At 40.8% G+C, this 18,367-nt stretch overlaps 2 protein-coding genes across 2 annotated transcripts in view; one reads left to right on the plus strand and one right to left on the minus strand.

The window, feature by feature from the left end:
* The first annotated feature begins 252 nt into the window (after positions 1-252).
* Positions 253-7,099, plus strand: LOC306852949 (GRB2-associated and regulator of MAPK protein 1). Its single transcript, XM_079390072.1, has 6 exons — positions 253-630; positions 1,589-1,729; positions 3,129-3,259; positions 3,472-4,650; positions 5,438-5,607; positions 5,705-7,099. Exons 1-6 carry the CDS (start codon positions 510-512, stop codon positions 6,543-6,545), a joined length of 2,583 nt encoding a protein of 860 aa, XP_079246198.1. The 5' UTR covers positions 253-509; the 3' UTR covers positions 6,546-7,099.
* LOC306852852 (DNA-dependent protein kinase catalytic subunit-like) overlaps positions 6,884-18,367 on the minus strand; it is a 34,919-nt gene continuing 23,435 nt past the window's right edge. Inside the window, exons 55-86 of the mRNA XM_079389963.1 lie at positions 18,130-18,303; positions 17,423-17,521; positions 17,051-17,261; positions 16,701-16,893; positions 16,318-16,524; positions 16,090-16,205; positions 15,880-16,011; positions 15,598-15,777; positions 15,201-15,412; positions 14,978-15,116; positions 14,385-14,573; positions 14,030-14,254; positions 13,680-13,788; positions 13,405-13,507; positions 13,081-13,243; positions 12,775-12,949; positions 12,432-12,616; positions 11,649-11,829; positions 11,303-11,460; positions 10,787-10,998; positions 10,625-10,712; positions 10,278-10,421; positions 9,949-10,156; positions 9,782-9,849; positions 9,478-9,698; positions 9,294-9,386; positions 9,114-9,194; positions 8,905-8,976; positions 8,566-8,767; positions 8,201-8,389; positions 7,811-7,950; positions 6,884-7,591 (exon numbers count right to left, since the gene is read on the minus strand). Of these exons, the coding sequence (XP_079246089.1) occupies positions 7,387-7,591; positions 7,811-7,950; positions 8,201-8,389; positions 8,566-8,767; positions 8,905-8,976; positions 9,114-9,194; positions 9,294-9,386; positions 9,478-9,698; positions 9,782-9,849; positions 9,949-10,156; positions 10,278-10,421; positions 10,625-10,712; positions 10,787-10,998; positions 11,303-11,460; positions 11,649-11,829; positions 12,432-12,616; positions 12,775-12,949; positions 13,081-13,243; positions 13,405-13,507; positions 13,680-13,788; positions 14,030-14,254; positions 14,385-14,573; positions 14,978-15,116; positions 15,201-15,412; positions 15,598-15,777; positions 15,880-16,011; positions 16,090-16,205; positions 16,318-16,524; positions 16,701-16,893; positions 17,051-17,261; positions 17,423-17,521; positions 18,130-18,303 (5,074 nt within the window). The 3' untranslated portion in view covers positions 6,884-7,386. The remainder of the gene's footprint in view (positions 7,592-7,810; positions 7,951-8,200; positions 8,390-8,565; positions 8,768-8,904; positions 8,977-9,113; positions 9,195-9,293; positions 9,387-9,477; positions 9,699-9,781; positions 9,850-9,948; positions 10,157-10,277; positions 10,422-10,624; positions 10,713-10,786; positions 10,999-11,302; positions 11,461-11,648; positions 11,830-12,431; positions 12,617-12,774; positions 12,950-13,080; positions 13,244-13,404; positions 13,508-13,679; positions 13,789-14,029; positions 14,255-14,384; positions 14,574-14,977; positions 15,117-15,200; positions 15,413-15,597; positions 15,778-15,879; positions 16,012-16,089; positions 16,206-16,317; positions 16,525-16,700; positions 16,894-17,050; positions 17,262-17,422; positions 17,522-18,129; positions 18,304-18,367) is intronic.

An 18,367-nucleotide genomic window follows, 5' to 3' on the forward strand; every position in this document is an offset into this window, starting at 1 on the left:
TATTGTCTTATCCTAACAAACCATACATCAATATGCTGATAAAATGTAAAAACTGTAACTTTAATTCAGTGTAAGTCGCTTTGGATAAAATCGTCTGCTAAATGCATAAATGTAAATGTAAATCAATGGAGAGATTATTTATTCAGCTTTCAGGTGATATATAAATCTCAGTTTCAAATAATTGACCCTTGTGAATGGTTTAGTGGTCCAGGGTCACAAATGTCTCCTGAAAATTCAATTAAAACGCACGATACAACCAAAATGGCGCTGGTTGCCCGAGCAACCGCTGGAGAGACAGGGAAAAGGAAATAGCCACTCCAGCTCCGAGATCGCTACGGTTTGGGATTCATGGCATTTCCTGTCAGTGTAAATAGACAGTCGGCAGACATGGCTTCACTTACAATCCACGACTGCCTTTGAGTAAACCAAAGGTTTTCTCCATGAAAGAGCCATTCTTCACTGCAGATGCATGCGGCGATGGGTTAACGTGCTGATGTTAGCAAGCTAACATGGACCTTGGATCAATGCTGTACAACAGTTTGAAAGATGTAACATGGAGTACGACGACACTACCCTTGGATAGACTTGTTAGTGCCTACAGACTACCGCAGATTGTGAAGTTGGACAGCGGTAAGGTTTGTCCAGAGTTGTGTTGTTGTGTGCGGCTGCAGCTGCGCGTGGGCGGTCGCGCTCCTGTGGAATCCAATAACTAGCCGCTTCGCGCGCTAAGCTAACGCGAGCCTCCACTCCCTGAACACATTCAGCGGGATACCTTAACGGAGGGCTTTATCGACATATCTTACAGGGTCGACATTAAGAGTGATGCGTTTTGTCGCTGTTCCGACACAGTTACAGACCAAACAGCCAAATACAATGCGAAAAAGAGAAGCATAGATGTTGGCAGGCTAACGCAAATTAGCCAGAGGCCAGAGACTGCAGGCAGTCAAACACCGGACTCATAATATTTAATGTGTATCATCTATTGCAAACCTCTTTGAGTTTTCAAACTAGACAATAACCTCCGCAACCCCTTCAATCTGAAACTTTAGAAAGGAGCCCACACAAGTATATGAATATTTATTGTTTGGCGAGCTGCTTTTTATACTCGATAAATTATTGTCGTTATGCACGAGTAATATAGTCTGATAACTTAACAGGGTTGTTTGCTATTCGCCGCTTTATTATAAAGAGACTGAAGTGCTGTTGTGTGTGAGCTGAGCTCTGGAGGAAGTGATAATGTCAGGGGAACTAGATCATTATCATTATGGGAACTATCATTAGACTCTCTAACTGAACCCTTATGAGTACAACAGAGTTAAAGGCACACAAAACCCATCTCACCTCATAATATTTTATGTAAACGACCTGTTTACAAATACTATATTTTGTCAGTATATAAAAAGAGTAAATTATGCCCTACATGTTATTTAAAATCTGTTTATGGTGCACTTGCTAATAGTTATATCCTTAAGCACCACTTAACCGTCTAGTTTTTTTTTGCATTATTGTATGATTTTCATATATCATTACAAAAATACACACTATTAAGGTTACTGTTCCATACTGATGTGATATTGTTTCGCCTCAGGGGAGTCGGTGGAAGGACTGAGAGAAAATGACTACCTCTTGATTCATTCATGTCGGCAGTGGACCACAATTACCGCCCATAGCCTAGAGGAGGGCCATTATGTCATCGGACCGAAAATCGAGATCCCTGTCCATTATGAGGGTAAGGCCACTCAGTTGTTGTAGTGCAGCATGTACTGTACCTAGAAACGTCTTTCCAGCACTTGAAGAATTCTCAAAAATAAGTCAAATGAAAGAAAAGTTATTCTGCTAGGTTTCACTGTCTTCTTGCAACTTATATTAAAACAGAAAAAAACAAAGATCGGTGCTTCTGTATTTCCCATCTGCTTTTAGTTGGGAGATCATTAGCTAATTGGTCTCTTCATATTGACATTCTGCTGACTATGGAGAGGGTCCAGTAGGCCACTTAAGGAAAAAAAAGACCTTCCTCTGAATTTGGTTCATACAGACCTAGTAAACTGCCTATTTTATGTGCTTCTTTCACTGTTGCAGCACTTTTAGATAATTTGGCAAAATGTTATTTTATTTCAGTTCAACATGCCCAAATTGAAAAAATTACATTCATTTCTTTGCTTTGCACTGATTTGGCAGAATAACATCATCTACATGAAATAATGTATATTTTATATTAAAGCTGCATTATATTAAAGTTATCTAGTAACTTTCAAGAGTGCAATACTCCAGAGTGCAATCTGGACGATTGGGGCGGGATGACACATTGAGGTGAGGCGACACGTGTCGCAAAAAGTGCAATAATATCTGACTTCATTTAACGTGCTATGGCATAGGTAGGCCTATATCATGGCCACGAATTAAGAATTTGTTCCCCAGACTTAATTTGTGAGCCGCTCATATTACACAGCTCTGTTCTGCCCGAAGTACTCGGAGATGCCGCCACCATGCGTTTGACAGGAACTTAATCTTAATTCGTCATTAAAAAAAACAAAAAAAACACATTTGCTAATTCATTCTAACTGAAATCGCTGTTGTTAGCACTTAATATTTCTGTAGTACAGCCAAACAGCGTAGATCATTCATAAAAACGTATATAAAAAAATGCTCATGCGCAAACGTCTACACCGATAAGCTCTGCTGTATTATAAACCAATGAAATTGGGGGTGGGCGGAGCAACACGTGTCGCCCCACCTTAATGTGTCACCCCGCCCCATCATCCAGGGTGCACTCTGGGGCTACTTGTAACTTTTGACACTAGCGTTTATTAAACACAACTGCGTGTGTCTTGCGGAAGAACATTGTAGCCAGAGCTACTTCTCTTTGTTTAAGTCTATGACGAATTACACCGGTACCGGGCTACTCCGCAGCGGTACCTACCCGAACCAGTCTGAAATAGTCTGCATATAAACACTTATTATAGGTGTACCATAATGATTCAGGACAAGCCAAAAAATGCGGTTTGCAAAATGGATTCATGGTGTACTCGCTTATATAAATTTTGAACACAAATGTTACGGACTGCATATTATATTGTGCATATAGAATATGAAAGTGTGATGTTACAAAATTGCTCTGTTTGTTACAGGCCAGTTTAAGCTGCTGGAGCAGGACAGGGACATTAAGGAGCCAGTACAGTACTTCAACAGCGTGGAGGAGGTGGCCAAAGCATTCCCTGAGCGAGTTTATGTCATGGAGGAAATATCCTTCAATGTCAAGGTCCTATTTTTGTGCTTGCAGATTTAGACCTCCTGCACTAATATTGGCATAATCTAATATGCCTTTATCAGAATAGCTCTCAGGCATTGTGTTTGTAATGTGAAATATCTGTTCACCATTTCTTTGAAGTAGTCAATGGTCTTCTGAAGACTAGCAATATATAGACTACATTTTTAGGTGATCTGTTCAAATTGCTGTCGTTTTTCTCCCAGATGGCATCAGGAGAATCCAACGAGGACACGGAAGTGTACAACATCACGCTGAGCACTGGCGATGAGCTGACATTAATGGGCCAGGCTGAGATCCTCTATGCCAAAACATCGCGAGAAAAGTCACGCTTCAACACAATCTTCAAACGCATCGGCAAGCTTAACTCCATCAGTAAGCTTGGCCGTGGAAAGATGCCCTGCCTTATCTGCATGAACCACCGCACCAATGAGAGCATCAGTCTGCCTTTCCAGTGCCGAGGTCGCTTCAGTACCTGCTCCCCGCTGGAGCTACAGATGCAGGAAGGAGAACACACTATTCGCACAATTGTGGAGAAGACCAGGTTACCTGTGAATGTCATGGTGCCCAGCAGCCCGCCACGTAATCCGCATGACCTCCATTTGATCCGCGAAGGCCACCGATACAAGCTGGTCAACATCCAGACCAAGACAGTGGTGGTGTGTTGCGTGTTACGTTCAAACAAAATACTGCCAGTGCACTTCCCCTTGCATGTCTCCACAGCACTGCCACGTTTACTGGTGCCTGAAGGGCTGCTTCAAGGAGAAGCCTGGCTGGAGACTGTGGTCCACCGCTGGTTTGCTTACTGCCAGGAGCAGTTCGACATTGATGATTATTCTAGGGCGGTCCGTGACGTGCGGGTGGACTGGATCGAGGATGGCAAGAGCCCAAAAAAAAGTAGCGCAGGTGGAACGGGAAGTGGGAGCGCCATCTGCAACAGCAGCGGAAGCAATGGCTGCCCCTCACACATGCATTTGCCAAGTTCTCTAAGCTCAGCCCGAGATGAGCTCACGCAGTCATTTCATCGCCTGTCTGTCTGTGTCTACGGAAACAATTTGCATGGTAACAGCGAGGTGAATCTTCAAGGTTGCGTTAGTTTATGTGGAGATTGTGTGCCAGCAGAAGCTCCGGATGCAGATTATCTGTTCCCTGAGCTGCAGGAGAGTTCTTCTGGCTCCCTTAAACCAGACGTGCCATACGAGGAGCTTTGGTTGGATCATGTTAAGAACCCTGGATCTGTGCTAGACCACATCGAGGGGGTCCGAAATTCGACTGTCTCTGGCTGCACGACTGTACTGCCATACCCCACAGCAGGTCCCACAACCGCCTTGCTTGGTGCAGATGTCAATCTACCTCCACCTCCGGTGCCTCCAAAGTCTGAAGCTGTGAGTTCATTTATACTAGATTAACCTTAGTAGTCTCTATTTAAAACAAATAGAAACATTTAAAGTTACTTGTATTCAACATTTGCACAAATCTACACTACTGTTTAAAAGTTTGGGGTCTTTAAGGATTTTTTGTGATATATTTTTACAAAAGAAAAATCTATTTCAAATAACTGCTCATTGATGAAGCCTGAAAAAAAAAAATCTTTAGTAGATCTTCGTGTTTTCAGCATTTGTTTCTTGCACCCCAAATCAGCATATTAGAATGATTTCTATATGCCATAGCATATGCCAAGCTATAGCAAAATGTGAGTGAATTGTTCTTTTGGTTGAGGCAAGGGTTAACAAAAAGATTAATCTGTGAAATCAAAATAATTTTTAACCACTAAACACAAACAATTGGAAAAATCACTGCTCGAACTACTGCTCGAGTGGGAACCCTGAATATTAAGTTGAAATTAAAGTGTTTGTAGAAATCTTTATTCATTGATTGTCCTGTTAATAAAAACCCATGATTTTAAGGCTCTTTGTCTGTTTTCCACTCTTAGACAAGGCAAAGTTTACTCTGTGCTTACATAGTGACTTATTTGTGTACTCTGTTGGTCAATCACTACAGGTCTAATTATTTTCCAAGTAGGAACAAAGGTTACATTTAATCTATTTGATAAATTTGCACAGCCTGTCTCAAAAGATTTGTATCGGTGTTCATTCACTCCTCCAATAATGTATTTGTAATATTCACATTTCTAGAGCCATGCAGTTTTTTTTCTTCTTGTTACCTTCGCAGGTGAAGGAGGAGTGCCGGTTGTTGAACGCTCCACCGATTCCACCGCGGAGCTGTAAGCAGGCAGGCTCAAGCAGTGCCACAGTGCCATACCCTCCTGCCAAGCCACGTCAGACAGACACGCGCTCCCCAAGCCCAACACTATCCTATTACTCGTCTGGCTTACACAACATGTGAGTTATGCACTGTTTTAATTGACAAAATGGACATTAGTTTTATGTGAACTGCACTACTTATGACTGAATGATCCTCTTCTCCATCTCTCAATAGAGGTGGAGTGGGCGAGTCTCCAATTGAGTCCGATGATCAGAACCATGCATGTTACCCATGTAACTGGATCAGACCAGATGCCAGTGAAGGCTCCAAGCCTCTCCCTTGCCTCAGTCCTTCGGTTGATGCCTCTTTCTCCCGCCTTTCCTGGCCAAACGATTTCTATGGTGCAGACTCGTATAAAGGTGAGGACTTTCAGTCGCTCCACTGCCGGAGTTACTCTAGTTATCCTCGGAAGAGGACCCCTGGTACTCCCAAGGCTTGTCCCTCAGGTTTGTTAGACTTCAAAAGGCGAGCGAATGGTGAGGGGGGCGCTGCAGCCTCCAAGGCTCAACAGGTTTCCCAGTCTTGCACCAAATCCACCAGCTACACCATGGAACTGTGCAGAGACAAATCTACAGAGGAATGTAACACTAAGCAAAACCAGTCCTGCCCTATCTTGCCTCCAAGAACACCTAAATGTAATGATACAAAGAAAGATACAGATCCCGCTACTACGGCCACAGCCGATGTGGACGCCCTGGAACTTGAGTCCAAAAGCTGCTCGCTCGATCAACCGCATCATGGCACTACAGATGTGTTCTCCATTTCATATCCTGTAGCTACAGTGTCTTGGCAGCCACCAAGCAATCTATCAGGTATCTCCATTGAGGAGGTTTCTAAGTCACTACGGTTCATCGGTATGTCAGATGATGTTGTCTCTTTGTTTGTGCAAGAAAAAATTGATGGAAATTTGCTCCTACAGCTAACAGAGGAGATTCTGTCAGAAGACTTTAAGCTAAGCAAACTTCAAGTGAAGAAACTCATGCAGTTTATCAATGGCTGGAGGCCCAAAATGTAAGGCTGAACAAGCAAGCCAGTATAGAGCAAAACACAAGCAATGTGCTGCAGTGATGCAGCCACAAATATTGGCCTTCAGTATTGCATCTCAATGCTATGCACAGTCTTGTAATGATTTTAATTGCCATTTTAATATATACATGTTTATAAATCTATATATTAATTGCTTTGTGTATTAACCTGTACCCATCTCTATGTAATCTCTCTGACTTTACGGTACCTGCACAACAGACTTTATTTGCTCAAACCCAAAGCCTTTGAAAAACCTGAAGATATTTTGACCCAATCCAACTGTGGCCTACGTTTCTTTGGTTGTTGATCAATAAAGACAATTGACTTGATTAGGTGGTTTTTATCACTTACACTTTTTCTTTACCATATTAAGAAATAATATTATCCTTTACCAAGTTGTGACACCAAATAAGGTGGTTGTTACACTAGCTCAATGTAAATAAAAATGCTCCTAACATCATTTTTACACCAGTGATTAATAAGGGCTGATGTGTCAAAAAATAAAAGTGGAGAGGATGAAGTCTCACCCTTTCATAAAAGATCACTTTGGCTTTGACAATGTTGACATGTATATATGCTTTATTTGATGACTGGTTTCCTTCAGAGCAGTGCAAGGGAATATGACAACTGTGTTCAACAGTGTTTCCTTCATCAACATGAGGTCTGTTAAGTGTAATCTCATTAAATTCTGCAGTACAGTTAAACATTACTATAAAAGTATATGACCGTAGTTGTTCTTAAATCAGTCTTCACACTGAAAAAAGGTTTAGAAAATTTAGAATGATACAAAAACCTTGTATTTCAATACTGTATGTTACCCACTATTTGGTTCAAATCCATGGTTCCCAGCCTATCCACACCCTGCCCAGAATGTTGGGGTCAGTTGCCTGATCGAGCATGCAGTCTACCTGATCTTCAACACTCAGGTCCTTCTCATTGTGTCGAGCTCGTATGTTGTGCTCTTTTTCGCCTCGAGCAACAACCAACATTCCCTTATACTCTGGGTTCTTCTCAAATCCAAGACAAAGCTCCTCACTAGAACATTAATAACAATGGTTAGATTACGCAACACGGTTAGAAAAGTCTCTGGAAAATAAGTTTTTTTAAATAATTTTGTCCAGCCTATTTTTAAAACTTACTTCACAAGAATTAGGAAGAAGAATTTATTCACTTAATGCAAGAGAATATTATCATGATATGCTGCCTATGTAAATATTAAAATGGTTATTTGCCAGATGTTGTGGTTGGATCTACCTTGTTATAACCGAGGGATTGGCTCCCTCTAGCTTCCTGCGAGCAAAGTTGACCTTCTGTAGAGGGAACCAGTTTATTTCTTTGGTGTTTACACTCTCTGTCCAGGTACCTCCTTTCTTCAGCTGCTTCAGCTCAAAGTTCTGTAACATGAGGAATAGAGCTGTTGTATTTCGCAATTTAGTGAGCCTGTCTCTCTGATAATGACTCAATGTCTAAGCTTTTTATAGATCTTAGGAGTGAAAAAAATAAAATAAAATTGGAAACAGGTCTTCAAGGAGGGCAGATAACCTTGATGATTAAATTGAGGGCTACCTATATGTGACAATAAGGAAAGCAAGCAATTCATTTCTGTTTACATGCTTCAAATATGCTTAGACGGAGTTCTTTTACCTTCCAGTCAAGTGAAGGTTCCTTCACAAAGACATCCATGGTGTTGAGCAGCAGGTCTGGGTCATCTCGGAAGGCTCGCAGAGAATGTACCATCACACTCTGGATGAGACCAGACTCCGCCATGGGTCGCATCAAGTTTATAAACTGCCGTGTCAGCCTAAATGGCATCATTTCAGGCACTGGGAGGAACTACATGCAACATGTAACAGGTTATTGTTCTGAACTCTTAATCTAACCATCAAGTCAACCTGTTCATCAATCTTGTATCTCTAAATTGGTACAGTAGTTCTTTGTACCAGTACTTGTCTCCTTACAGAATAATTGAACTGTCAGTCAAACTAATCAATACTAGACAAAAAGCCCACCTGAGTGGCTGATCCAAATGCATGACCAAAGTCAATGCCGATCATACCGCCGGTCTCTGTGTTAATCATGAAGTTAGAGAGATGCCGATCACCAATGCCCAGAATCCAGTGACTGATGCAGAGCACAGCATGAGAGCAGCTGAAATGGGACCTCAGCGAAAGGAAGGCTTCAGGTGTGGTACTCATTCTTACAAAAGCACGTCTGAAAACAAGCATTCATGCCATCATTAATTCCTTTTAGAATTAGGAAAAACATCAATAAATTACTATGTGATCAACAGTAAAATTGAAATGAAATACTGTAATGTATAACGTGAAATAAGTGAAATGCTGCAATACTTTAACAAGTCATCAGGCACCATCTGCTCAATTCTCCTAAAATTGTTCACAGTGTCCACACGTTTTGCTTTCCTGCAGTGAATCAAATGTAAATGCATTAAGAAGTATTAATATAATTTATACAAGGTCAATTTATACAAGCTCTAAAGCCATTGTAGAATATTGAGTCACTGACCCATGACAAATGTTAAAACGAAGTGATGACTTACTTGTATAGTTCAGCATATCGTCTAATGCCGTCCACCTTCCCAGCAACTTTACTGATCCAGTCATCATAGGACTCATTGGGCCTAAAACAAATTAAACCAAGTAACGCTTGATTCACTCAGTGCAGGGCATGAAAGCATGATGATGTGTTTTATTTTCTGGGATAGGGAAGGAATATTCACTTTGTGACTGTCCTCTGCTCCTGTTCAGTCCTTCTGCTGGAGAGGAAGTCTTTCAGGGTGCAGGTGTTCTCCATCCACTCAATCAGGCCGATCCTGTAAATGTCAGCATACATTAAAGACCCTGTAGGACCAGTTAAAGACAGGCCAAAAAACTAATTGAGTCATGAGAAGCCCATCCAAGTACCTGCTTGTGATGGGAATGACCTGATAAGTGCGGAGTGCTAGGCTTCGCTGAGAACAGGCAGTGTCCTGACTGAGAATCATGTTCATCACGCCAAAGAGCTGCTCGATGCGCTGGTCCTGCCGCAGGTCCTCACCACCCTTCACTAGGAACAGATAATCCCGCTCGTCATCTCCTCGTATGATGATGCGCTTCGGCCGACGAATAGATGTCATAACCTTTACCTAAGTTTGGGAAGATGGACTGTTACACACTGAAATAATCATCTCAAAATGACATCTAATAATAAGAATATTATTTCTCGTACTCTTTCATCAAAACCTGTGATTTTCGCATGATATTCTGGCAAAGGCTTCGATTGACCATCATATTGACCTGTAGAAAACCAGAGCCAGAGGAAAAAGACAAACGCTTACACTAAATGCAGAACTTTAATGAAGTGACATTATTCACAAAAAAAAGTTTTGAACTAACCTGGTACCTCCAGTTCATTTTTGAGTGTTTCCATTTTGAAGCTGCTGAGCCAGGGTGAATATTCCTTCATGTTCCCTGGTTCCTTTTGAACATTTCTCATTGACATAGCCAGGCGGTCCACCTGCTGAAGGAACTCCTTATCTTTTCTCTTTTCATACAACTTGGACCCACCAGCACCAAGCAGCTTCTCTACTTCTTTACAGTATTTCTGCAACAAGGACATAAAATGTATCTATGTAAGAAACAGAGAAACCAGCAGAGGCCTGACTAATCTCTATGGTTTTATTTCGATAAATCGTGCACCCCTATAAGTAATGCAAGTTGTGAACCTGAATGAATTTTCTTCTGAAAGATCCAAATCCTGGAGACTTTGAATCACCAAGCATTCCAGCCATTTCCTCATAAAGCTGCTTCATTTTCTTTTTGTCCATGTCTGGTTTGTCCAGTTGATTCTTCACCTCATCCCACCAATCCTGCCAAACCATTACTTGAGAATCAAGACTACCACAATAGCACCATAAAAATGTCATGTCTCAATAAGTTAAATGTAGCATATAATTACTGTGCCAGTAGCAGCACAAACTGAAACTGCAATCTGTTCAAGCAGCTTGAATGGGTCTGACATCTCAAAACTGGCTCAACCAATGGATCTTTCAGGGGAAAAATAAATTTGTACCTTGAAAAGCATTTCAGGGTTAGTGAGCTGCTGAAGGGCGTCTACAAACTCTTGGACGACGCCACCTTTATCCAGTAATAACTTCAGCCTGGAACACAAACAACACATTGTCAGTATCAGGAAGGCCAAAGCCACTTACAAAGCCTCACAGACTTTACATACTTTTCAACAAACTCCCGGTTCCTCTGACCACTTGCAGACTCCTCAAAGGTGTAGTTCTCACTGCTGATCATGTATGGGTAGATGAGGGCTTGTGGATAACACTCTGCGATCTCCTCAATTACATGCTGAACTGCTGTCGCCTGTGGCTTGTCAAGCAGAGCCATCATTTGACTGATCCATCCAATTAGCATCCAGCAAGGCACACTAACAACCTATCGGGACAAAAACATGAGAAAAATGTATTCTTCTTGAAGAAGATAAAGGATACAGCATTGTCATGCAAATTCTTAACTCCTCTAAATGTAAGAATTTATATATATAGTTGTTTATGGTGGCGTTGTACCTTCAGATTTAGCTTTTCTTCTAAAATATTTAATCTCTAAATATTATTTTAAGTAGCTTCAGCGCTTCTGGACACTGATTTTCAGTTGGTTGCATCAGGCTTTATTTTGCTATAATGATTGTCTGACTGTATTGTACATGAGCCCTAAATCAAAGCAAATGTTCTTCTCTCACCTCTCTGACCATCAGGTCCAGGGTCTCTGCAGGGTAGATTTCTACTAGCTGCAATAGACGAGGAAATTTGAGCCTGGCCTCATCTGAGTTGAGCTTCAATGCCTTCAGCATCATCTTCACTACATGTCCAGGCAAGGACTGCAGTTTAGAACTGATTGCTAGAATCAAACATCTAAAGTGTTGTTATAAGCACACCAACTTCACCTGCAATGCAATACTTGGATGCACTGAATCACAAAAAGACATAAATCCTGTGAGACACTCACAGGGTGCTCTACATTCGTTTTAACTTTCTATTAGAATTATGAGAACAGTTGGGTGCTACACTGGCACACAGTTGCCTCACCTTCTTCTTTCTGTTCACTCTCTCTTAGTCTTCTGTCGCAGAAGTTTACCAAGGTCATGTAGGCCTCCACAATACCATGAGTGTTCACATGCTGCTGGCTGAAGGACCGCTCTTCCTCTTCTGCCTTACGTGCAGCACTTCGCAACATCTCCAGAGCCTGCATCTGCAGACCCTCCACCACCTGAGCAGAAAAATTACTTTTTAATAAATCTGTATATACAATGAATAATTTGTGTTCAAACTGTAAGAATCTAACCTTGATATCAGAGATTGCATGGGTTTTTGCCCAGTTAAAGAGGTGAAAACGTACACTACAGTGCAAAAGTTTGGGATCAGTAAGATTTTTAGACATTTGAATGTTAAAAATAAACTTTCTATTCATTTAAATATCTTGAAAATAAGTATCAGTTTCCACAAAAACATTAAGCATAAACATGTTCATGTGATACTGAAGACTGGAGTAAATTAAATAAATGACATAATATATATTAAAAAAGAAAAGTTATTTTAAATAGTAATAATATTATTTCGACTTCTTTTGCCAAACCCCCCCCCAAAAAAGATAAACCCCAAACATGTTTTGAACGGTAGTGTATTTGCAATATTGTGCCATTTCTGGCTTTTTTCATATTGAGGACATAAAAAATATGCAGCTTAAATACAAAGCTAAACACCTCTGTATCAGCTTATTTGAAACATCACCAATTCTACAATAGCAATTACCTAATCTGCGGTTTCAATAAACAATATATCCCAAAAAGCTACGCCTTAAGAACTCATTACCTGGGTGATGGATGAGGCCCCTGAGAGTTGGAGAATTTTCTGCACTTTATCTTCCCCGAGAGTCTCCACAGCAGAAGGACTGCGATCCGCAGCTCTGGCCATGAGGTCATAGGTGGTGCCCAGAAGGATCTTTTGGTCACAAAGCATTCGAGCAGATGAGCCTTCACTCTGTCTCCCAACGTCAACTGTAAAATAAAGTAATGTGTCTACCATGAAAATTGCTCAGTACACTGGTATTACACTGGCAACCTAAACTTGTTTTCAGCAAAAATTAAAAACTTGAAAAGTAAGCCTGGTACAGAGGTTGAAATGATGTGAAATGATAAAAGGGGATCATTCATACTCAGAAGTGGAACAGTCTTGAGCAAAACATTAATCTTTTCAGCAGATCCAAGGCCAGCGCTTCTTCTGTGACTGAAACGGCTGAAGCTGTGGACCCAGCGGACCAACCAGGCATCATCCATCTTTGCATCACGGTGAAGTTCCTTCAACAGCTTGGATGCCACTGGAAAATTATTCTGTCAAACAATTTTAACAGATTACATTCAGCTTGTTCCTAATTCTTCTGTTTCTGTTGTTTAAACACAAAAACATGATCTTAAGTGATGGTGACTAGGCCCCAACACGGATATTTGTAAACCCTGAGCACCTGTTTCCATGCACTGTCTGCCATTTGTAGTTTCATGTTGAACTTGCAGTTCTTCACCAGCGCTCCAAGTTCCTCTCCACTCGCATGCTCTGCACCATCCACCTCCATGCTGTTTTCAGGGGTGGAAGTCAGCCTCTCCAGAATCTTATCCAAGAAGAAACAACTAAAAAAAAAAAAAAAAAGATGAACGCAAGGATGGGACATTTTCTCCACAATTAAGCTTTATAACATTACAGACATCTCAAGGAGAACCATTTCTTCACTATAATAGCAATAAAAATAAATCTGTATTTCCAGTAAGTTATTGTAAATGACCAGACTCACCGAGATGTGATGATGTCATCCCAAACATTCATGGGGTCCAGTTTAGCATCCGGATAGTGGCTGGTCCACCGTCTGATCATGAACTTCAGAGAATTCACTGTGACTAAGAACAGATACAGTTACACTTTAAGGTGATTCTGTTACCCTGTAATTACACAAATAAGTCAAGCAATATTAATTAACTACATGTATTTACTATAGGTAGGTATACTTGGGGCTAGTTAGTTGTAATTTTGCATAATTTACTGTTTTTGCGTAATTGCATAATTACTCACCCTCTCCTGAGATGTAATTCAGGAAGTCTTGGATCTCTGTCAGAGCTTGGACAGACTGTAGCACTGTCAGACGGCTGCGGTTCAGCAGAGGGTCGATACTTGAGTAATTCTACAAAAAAACAAGTTATATAGGGAAAAAAATCAGGTATTTGCATTTCTGACAATATTTGTTGAAGGAATGGAGAAGCCCTCCATTCCTCCAGGTCAGATCTCAAACTATTCAATGACTAATAGACACAAATAGAAGTCTGTTTTTGTGTCTGTCTGCATGCCTATGTAACACCCCATCTAAAAAATATATACTTACTGTGAAACAAGTCATTGATTTGTTGGTTTTTATCAAAACTGACCTGCATGAAGACTTGCATGCAGTTGTTGGCATAGTATTTGGCCCTGTCATAGTCCTCTTGCAGGATGTACAGTAGACTCAGCTCCTGACTGTAATGGGTCTCCATGATGATCTTGTGCTCTTCTTTCTTCATAGCAGCATCAACAAAGCTGAGCAGATCCTGAGATCTCTCCCCCAGCTGCAACTGCTTCAACATACTACGCATCATGTACTGTAGGTATGTTTCCTATTAGAGAGAAAACATAAGCAATTACTGTAGGATAAGATATTATTTGATCATGGGTGTGATTCCAGATGATCTGATGATTCATGGCAAAATAGCCAAATTTGAAACGGCTCAAAACGACTTATAGTACCACATAAAACGGCTCTGTCCACATATTTTCTAGCTTAACAGGTGAGTTGTCATCAATGTTGACCGTGGCACAATACTGCAGAGACTTCCACTCTGTCAGGTGATTATAGGCCTCCAGCGCAGCAATTTCCCAGAAATCTTTCTCTGTGTTTGTGGGCACTCCATCATTCCAGTCTTCTTTGTTCAGTGCCTGAATCAAAACAGCACATAACAATTAGGTAATCTCTAAAAGTCAGCTATCCAGTCCTCTGTGTAAACGCCCAATTGTTTTTGGGAAATATTTTTGTATTTACAGAAATTAATATACATGTTCTGATATGCAGAAATAAAAAAAAAACAACTAGCACTGCATAAATATTTAATATTCCTAAATTAGAATTCTCTAATAGTTGTGTTCCGAAATAGCAATATTGACGATAACCATATGGTATTTATCCAGTATTGCACTGGTTGCCACCTGCCATAAAAGAGAAAAAGGAAGACACTGACAGAGTGTGTAGTTACTACTGCGGCACAAAATCATTTCAGAGGAAAACAAGGTATTCGTTTATGTTCCCATATTGTGTTTGTGACCAAGAAAACACACATCAGTACCTCATTGTAGAGCTTCACAGCTTCAGCATAATCACTCTTTGCCTCTGCTTGCAAGGCTGTGAATGTTACTGACTTTGTGCCAATCTTGCCACTAAAGATTCCTCTGACCACATCATAATCTCCCAAAGACCTGTAAAGTCTACAGAGGAATATAAATCAGTAAAGAACTGTTGAGGCTGTGGCATGATAAACAGTGAGCATTTCTGAGGGAGTTTGATCTTACTTGGCAAGGTGGATCCATCTTTCTGTGTCAGGTGGCAGCTCTCGTTTGCCCCGTGCTCGTTTTGAAGGAGGTTCCTCTGATGTTCCAGTACCATGAAGCAAACTCTCCTCCAGTAACAGGATGCCCATGGGCTGCTGCAGACTGGCGAGACAGCTGGCACTGACGAGAGCCGGCTCAACACCAAGAAGGGCCTTATGATGATAACTCATATCCTGTAATGTATAAAATGTACTTGCAATAAGTAATACAATTAACAAGCTTAACTAATTTAAACTAACTAACTTAACTCCAATTTAAAGACTTTTAAATGAGTTCAAATTTCTGCATAAGACTATGCAAACAATAACTCCGTTTAACAGTAGCTTAACACACTTATCACTGCACTGTGTGAACACACCTGCACACAAGAAATGAATGGAGGGAAGTAGACAGTGCTCATGTTGAGGAAGGTGTTCAGGGTCTGCACTAAATCCTTAAGAATGGAAGTTGTTTCTTTACTAGACTTGGATCCCTCCATTTCTACCAGCACTCCAGCAAACAGTGAGCTGAACAGCTGCTTCGCCAATGTGGCATCCCTCTGTAAAACAAATTTAAACAAGAACTGACTGTTATAAATTTGTTTACATTTAGGAAATTACTTTCAAACATGCTGTGAAAATAATCCTAAATCACAGTGAACCTGTGCCAGAGCCTGTAGCGGGGCGATGAGGCTGCTGTACTGAATCTGAATATCAGGAAGATCTCCAACTCTATAGCTGCGGTACAGCGTGACCTGAGCATCCTGACGGATTTTCAAATCTGCGCTTCTTTCCTGTAGAACACAGACAAGAATGTTATGAAAAACATCATAAATGATAATGCAAATGCCTATCTATGAAAGACGACATACCCTTTCAGTTCTTTGGGACTGAATTTCTTTCTTGGCGAATATGATGCTCTCCTTCTCTTTATCCTTTAGAAATCTCCTCCTGAGCCTCAGAATGTCTGCACGCCGCTCCCGCTCAGCTGTGTGAAAACCAACCAACAGAGTTTCACTGTGGAAGTGCTTGATGCTAACCTTTAATGGCGAACTGTCAGGAAACCATTTTAAATCAAATATATTTTTTAGGTGTCTCACCTGCACTCCGACTGTCTGTTTCGTCACTGGCAGCGGTCAAGCGTTTAGAGCCAAACCCTGCACTCACGGCTCTCCAGGCAGCTTGGGGCCGTTTTGATCTCTTTTTCTCAAATACCAAGAGTGATGATAAAGTATCAGATGAAAGAGAATAATCAGCCAGTGTGTCCACATTACTCCCGGTTAACCAGTTATATGCTGAACGGCGTCCTGGAAAAACAGTTGTTTATTATTACACCGAAAGATACCTGAAGTGTCATTAGTCAACCTTCATGAAATTTCTCCTCACATTTTTTCAGATAAATCTGAGCTGGCTGTTACAAAATCAACTGAACAATACTACATAAGTGAAAGAACCGAAGTTAATTTTATACTTCATGAGGTACCTGCACCAGGAGCCAGAGTCTGAGAGAACTCCAGGGACGTCTGTGTGGCCCTGATCTGACCTCTCACTGTGGCTGCCTGGCTTCCTGCGGCCTCTGAACCCTGAGTGCTAGAACCCTGGGTTGCTTGGGTCTCCATAAACATCGGTGTGAGGACCGTACTCCGCAAACGCCAGTTAGAGTCAATGGTATATTCCTGGAATACATGAATAGAACAGAAAGCACTGAAATTATGGTCTTGGAAAAACAACTTACATTTAAAGTCATCAAATACTAGGTATGATTTAAAGACCCAGGGAAAACAAACAGCACGTAGATAGGAATTTTTCAATGTTGTAATAAACAGTTCTTACCTGAAACTTGCACTCAGAGAGTGGGAACTCAAACATGTTGCGTGCATAGTCAGGGCTGCGACTGGTCATCTCGAGAAGCAGGTCAGTGGCCAGACTGAGGAACTGTTCTTCAATGCGGGAAGAATACAGTGACTTCAGGACCACAAGCATACGCTCCAGTGTGTCTGAAGGTAAACGGCTCTCATGACTCCAGAAATTACGCACATAAAGCCTAAAGAGAAATCACATAGGAATGTGAGAAATTACTTTAGGGTCATGTGTTGAGATTGATTTGTGAGAATGGCAAATTCACAAATGCTAATGCTTTTATTTAAAATTCAGAAAAATCAAAGTGAAATTAAAATGATCAAAGCAGGTAACTAGTTTGCGTACTGTAAGCCGTAGTTGTCATCTGTCAGCCCCTGGAGGAGAGTTTCTCTAGCTGCACTGAGCACTTCAACAGAGGTGCTGTCTTCCATGCTCTCAGAGTCACTGCAAACACAGCATGATTATATGTACACTACTGTTCAAATGTTTGGGGTCATGCTCAGTAAGATACAAAAACTAAAATATTTATTCAGCACAGATGCATTTATACATTTATTGATCTTTTACGTAGTTACAAAATTAATTATCATGGTTTCCACAAAATTATTAGCCAGCACAACTGTTTTCAACACTGATATTTAAAACAAATGTTAAACAAATGATTTCTGAAGGATCAAGGATCATGACTGCTAACAATTCAGCCTCGCCATCACAGGAATAAATTACATTATAATTGTAATAATGTTTCACAAATTATTGTTTTTACTGTATTTATATTCAAATAATGCAAGCTTGGTAACAGAAATCTTACCGACCACAAATATTTGAATGGTAGAGTACATTTAATTTGTAATGAAATATTAAATGTAAAACATTTAACTGTAAACTAAACAAAAAAAACTAATAACAAACTGGGAGACTGAGAGAACAGCACAAAATCAGTAGAAACACATTAGAGAGAGGAAATGAACAACAAAAGTTTTTTTTTTTTGTGATGATGATGAAAAGGAGTAAACAGGACTGGATAAGAGGAGTTTTGTAGAGTCGGTTACCTGTAGTTGTCCTGGATCCACATCAGGATGTCATACATTCTCTCTCTGCAGACAGGAGAAGGGTGAGACACAAATGCTGTGATGGCTCCCAAAATCTCCTTCAGCTCTTGGGGTTTCAGACATGCCAGGATCTTATGTATGATATCCAGACAAACCCGCTGCCTGCCTTCATCTCTGAAAGACACAGCATGTGATGTGAAGAGGGTTTATCTGTAATATTTTACAATCACAGGCATAA

The sequence above is a fragment of the Barbus barbus genome (assembly GCF_936440315.1).
Source record: "Barbus barbus genome assembly, chromosome: 1".
Taxonomy (NCBI): domain Eukaryota; kingdom Metazoa; phylum Chordata; class Actinopteri; order Cypriniformes; family Cyprinidae; genus Barbus; species Barbus barbus.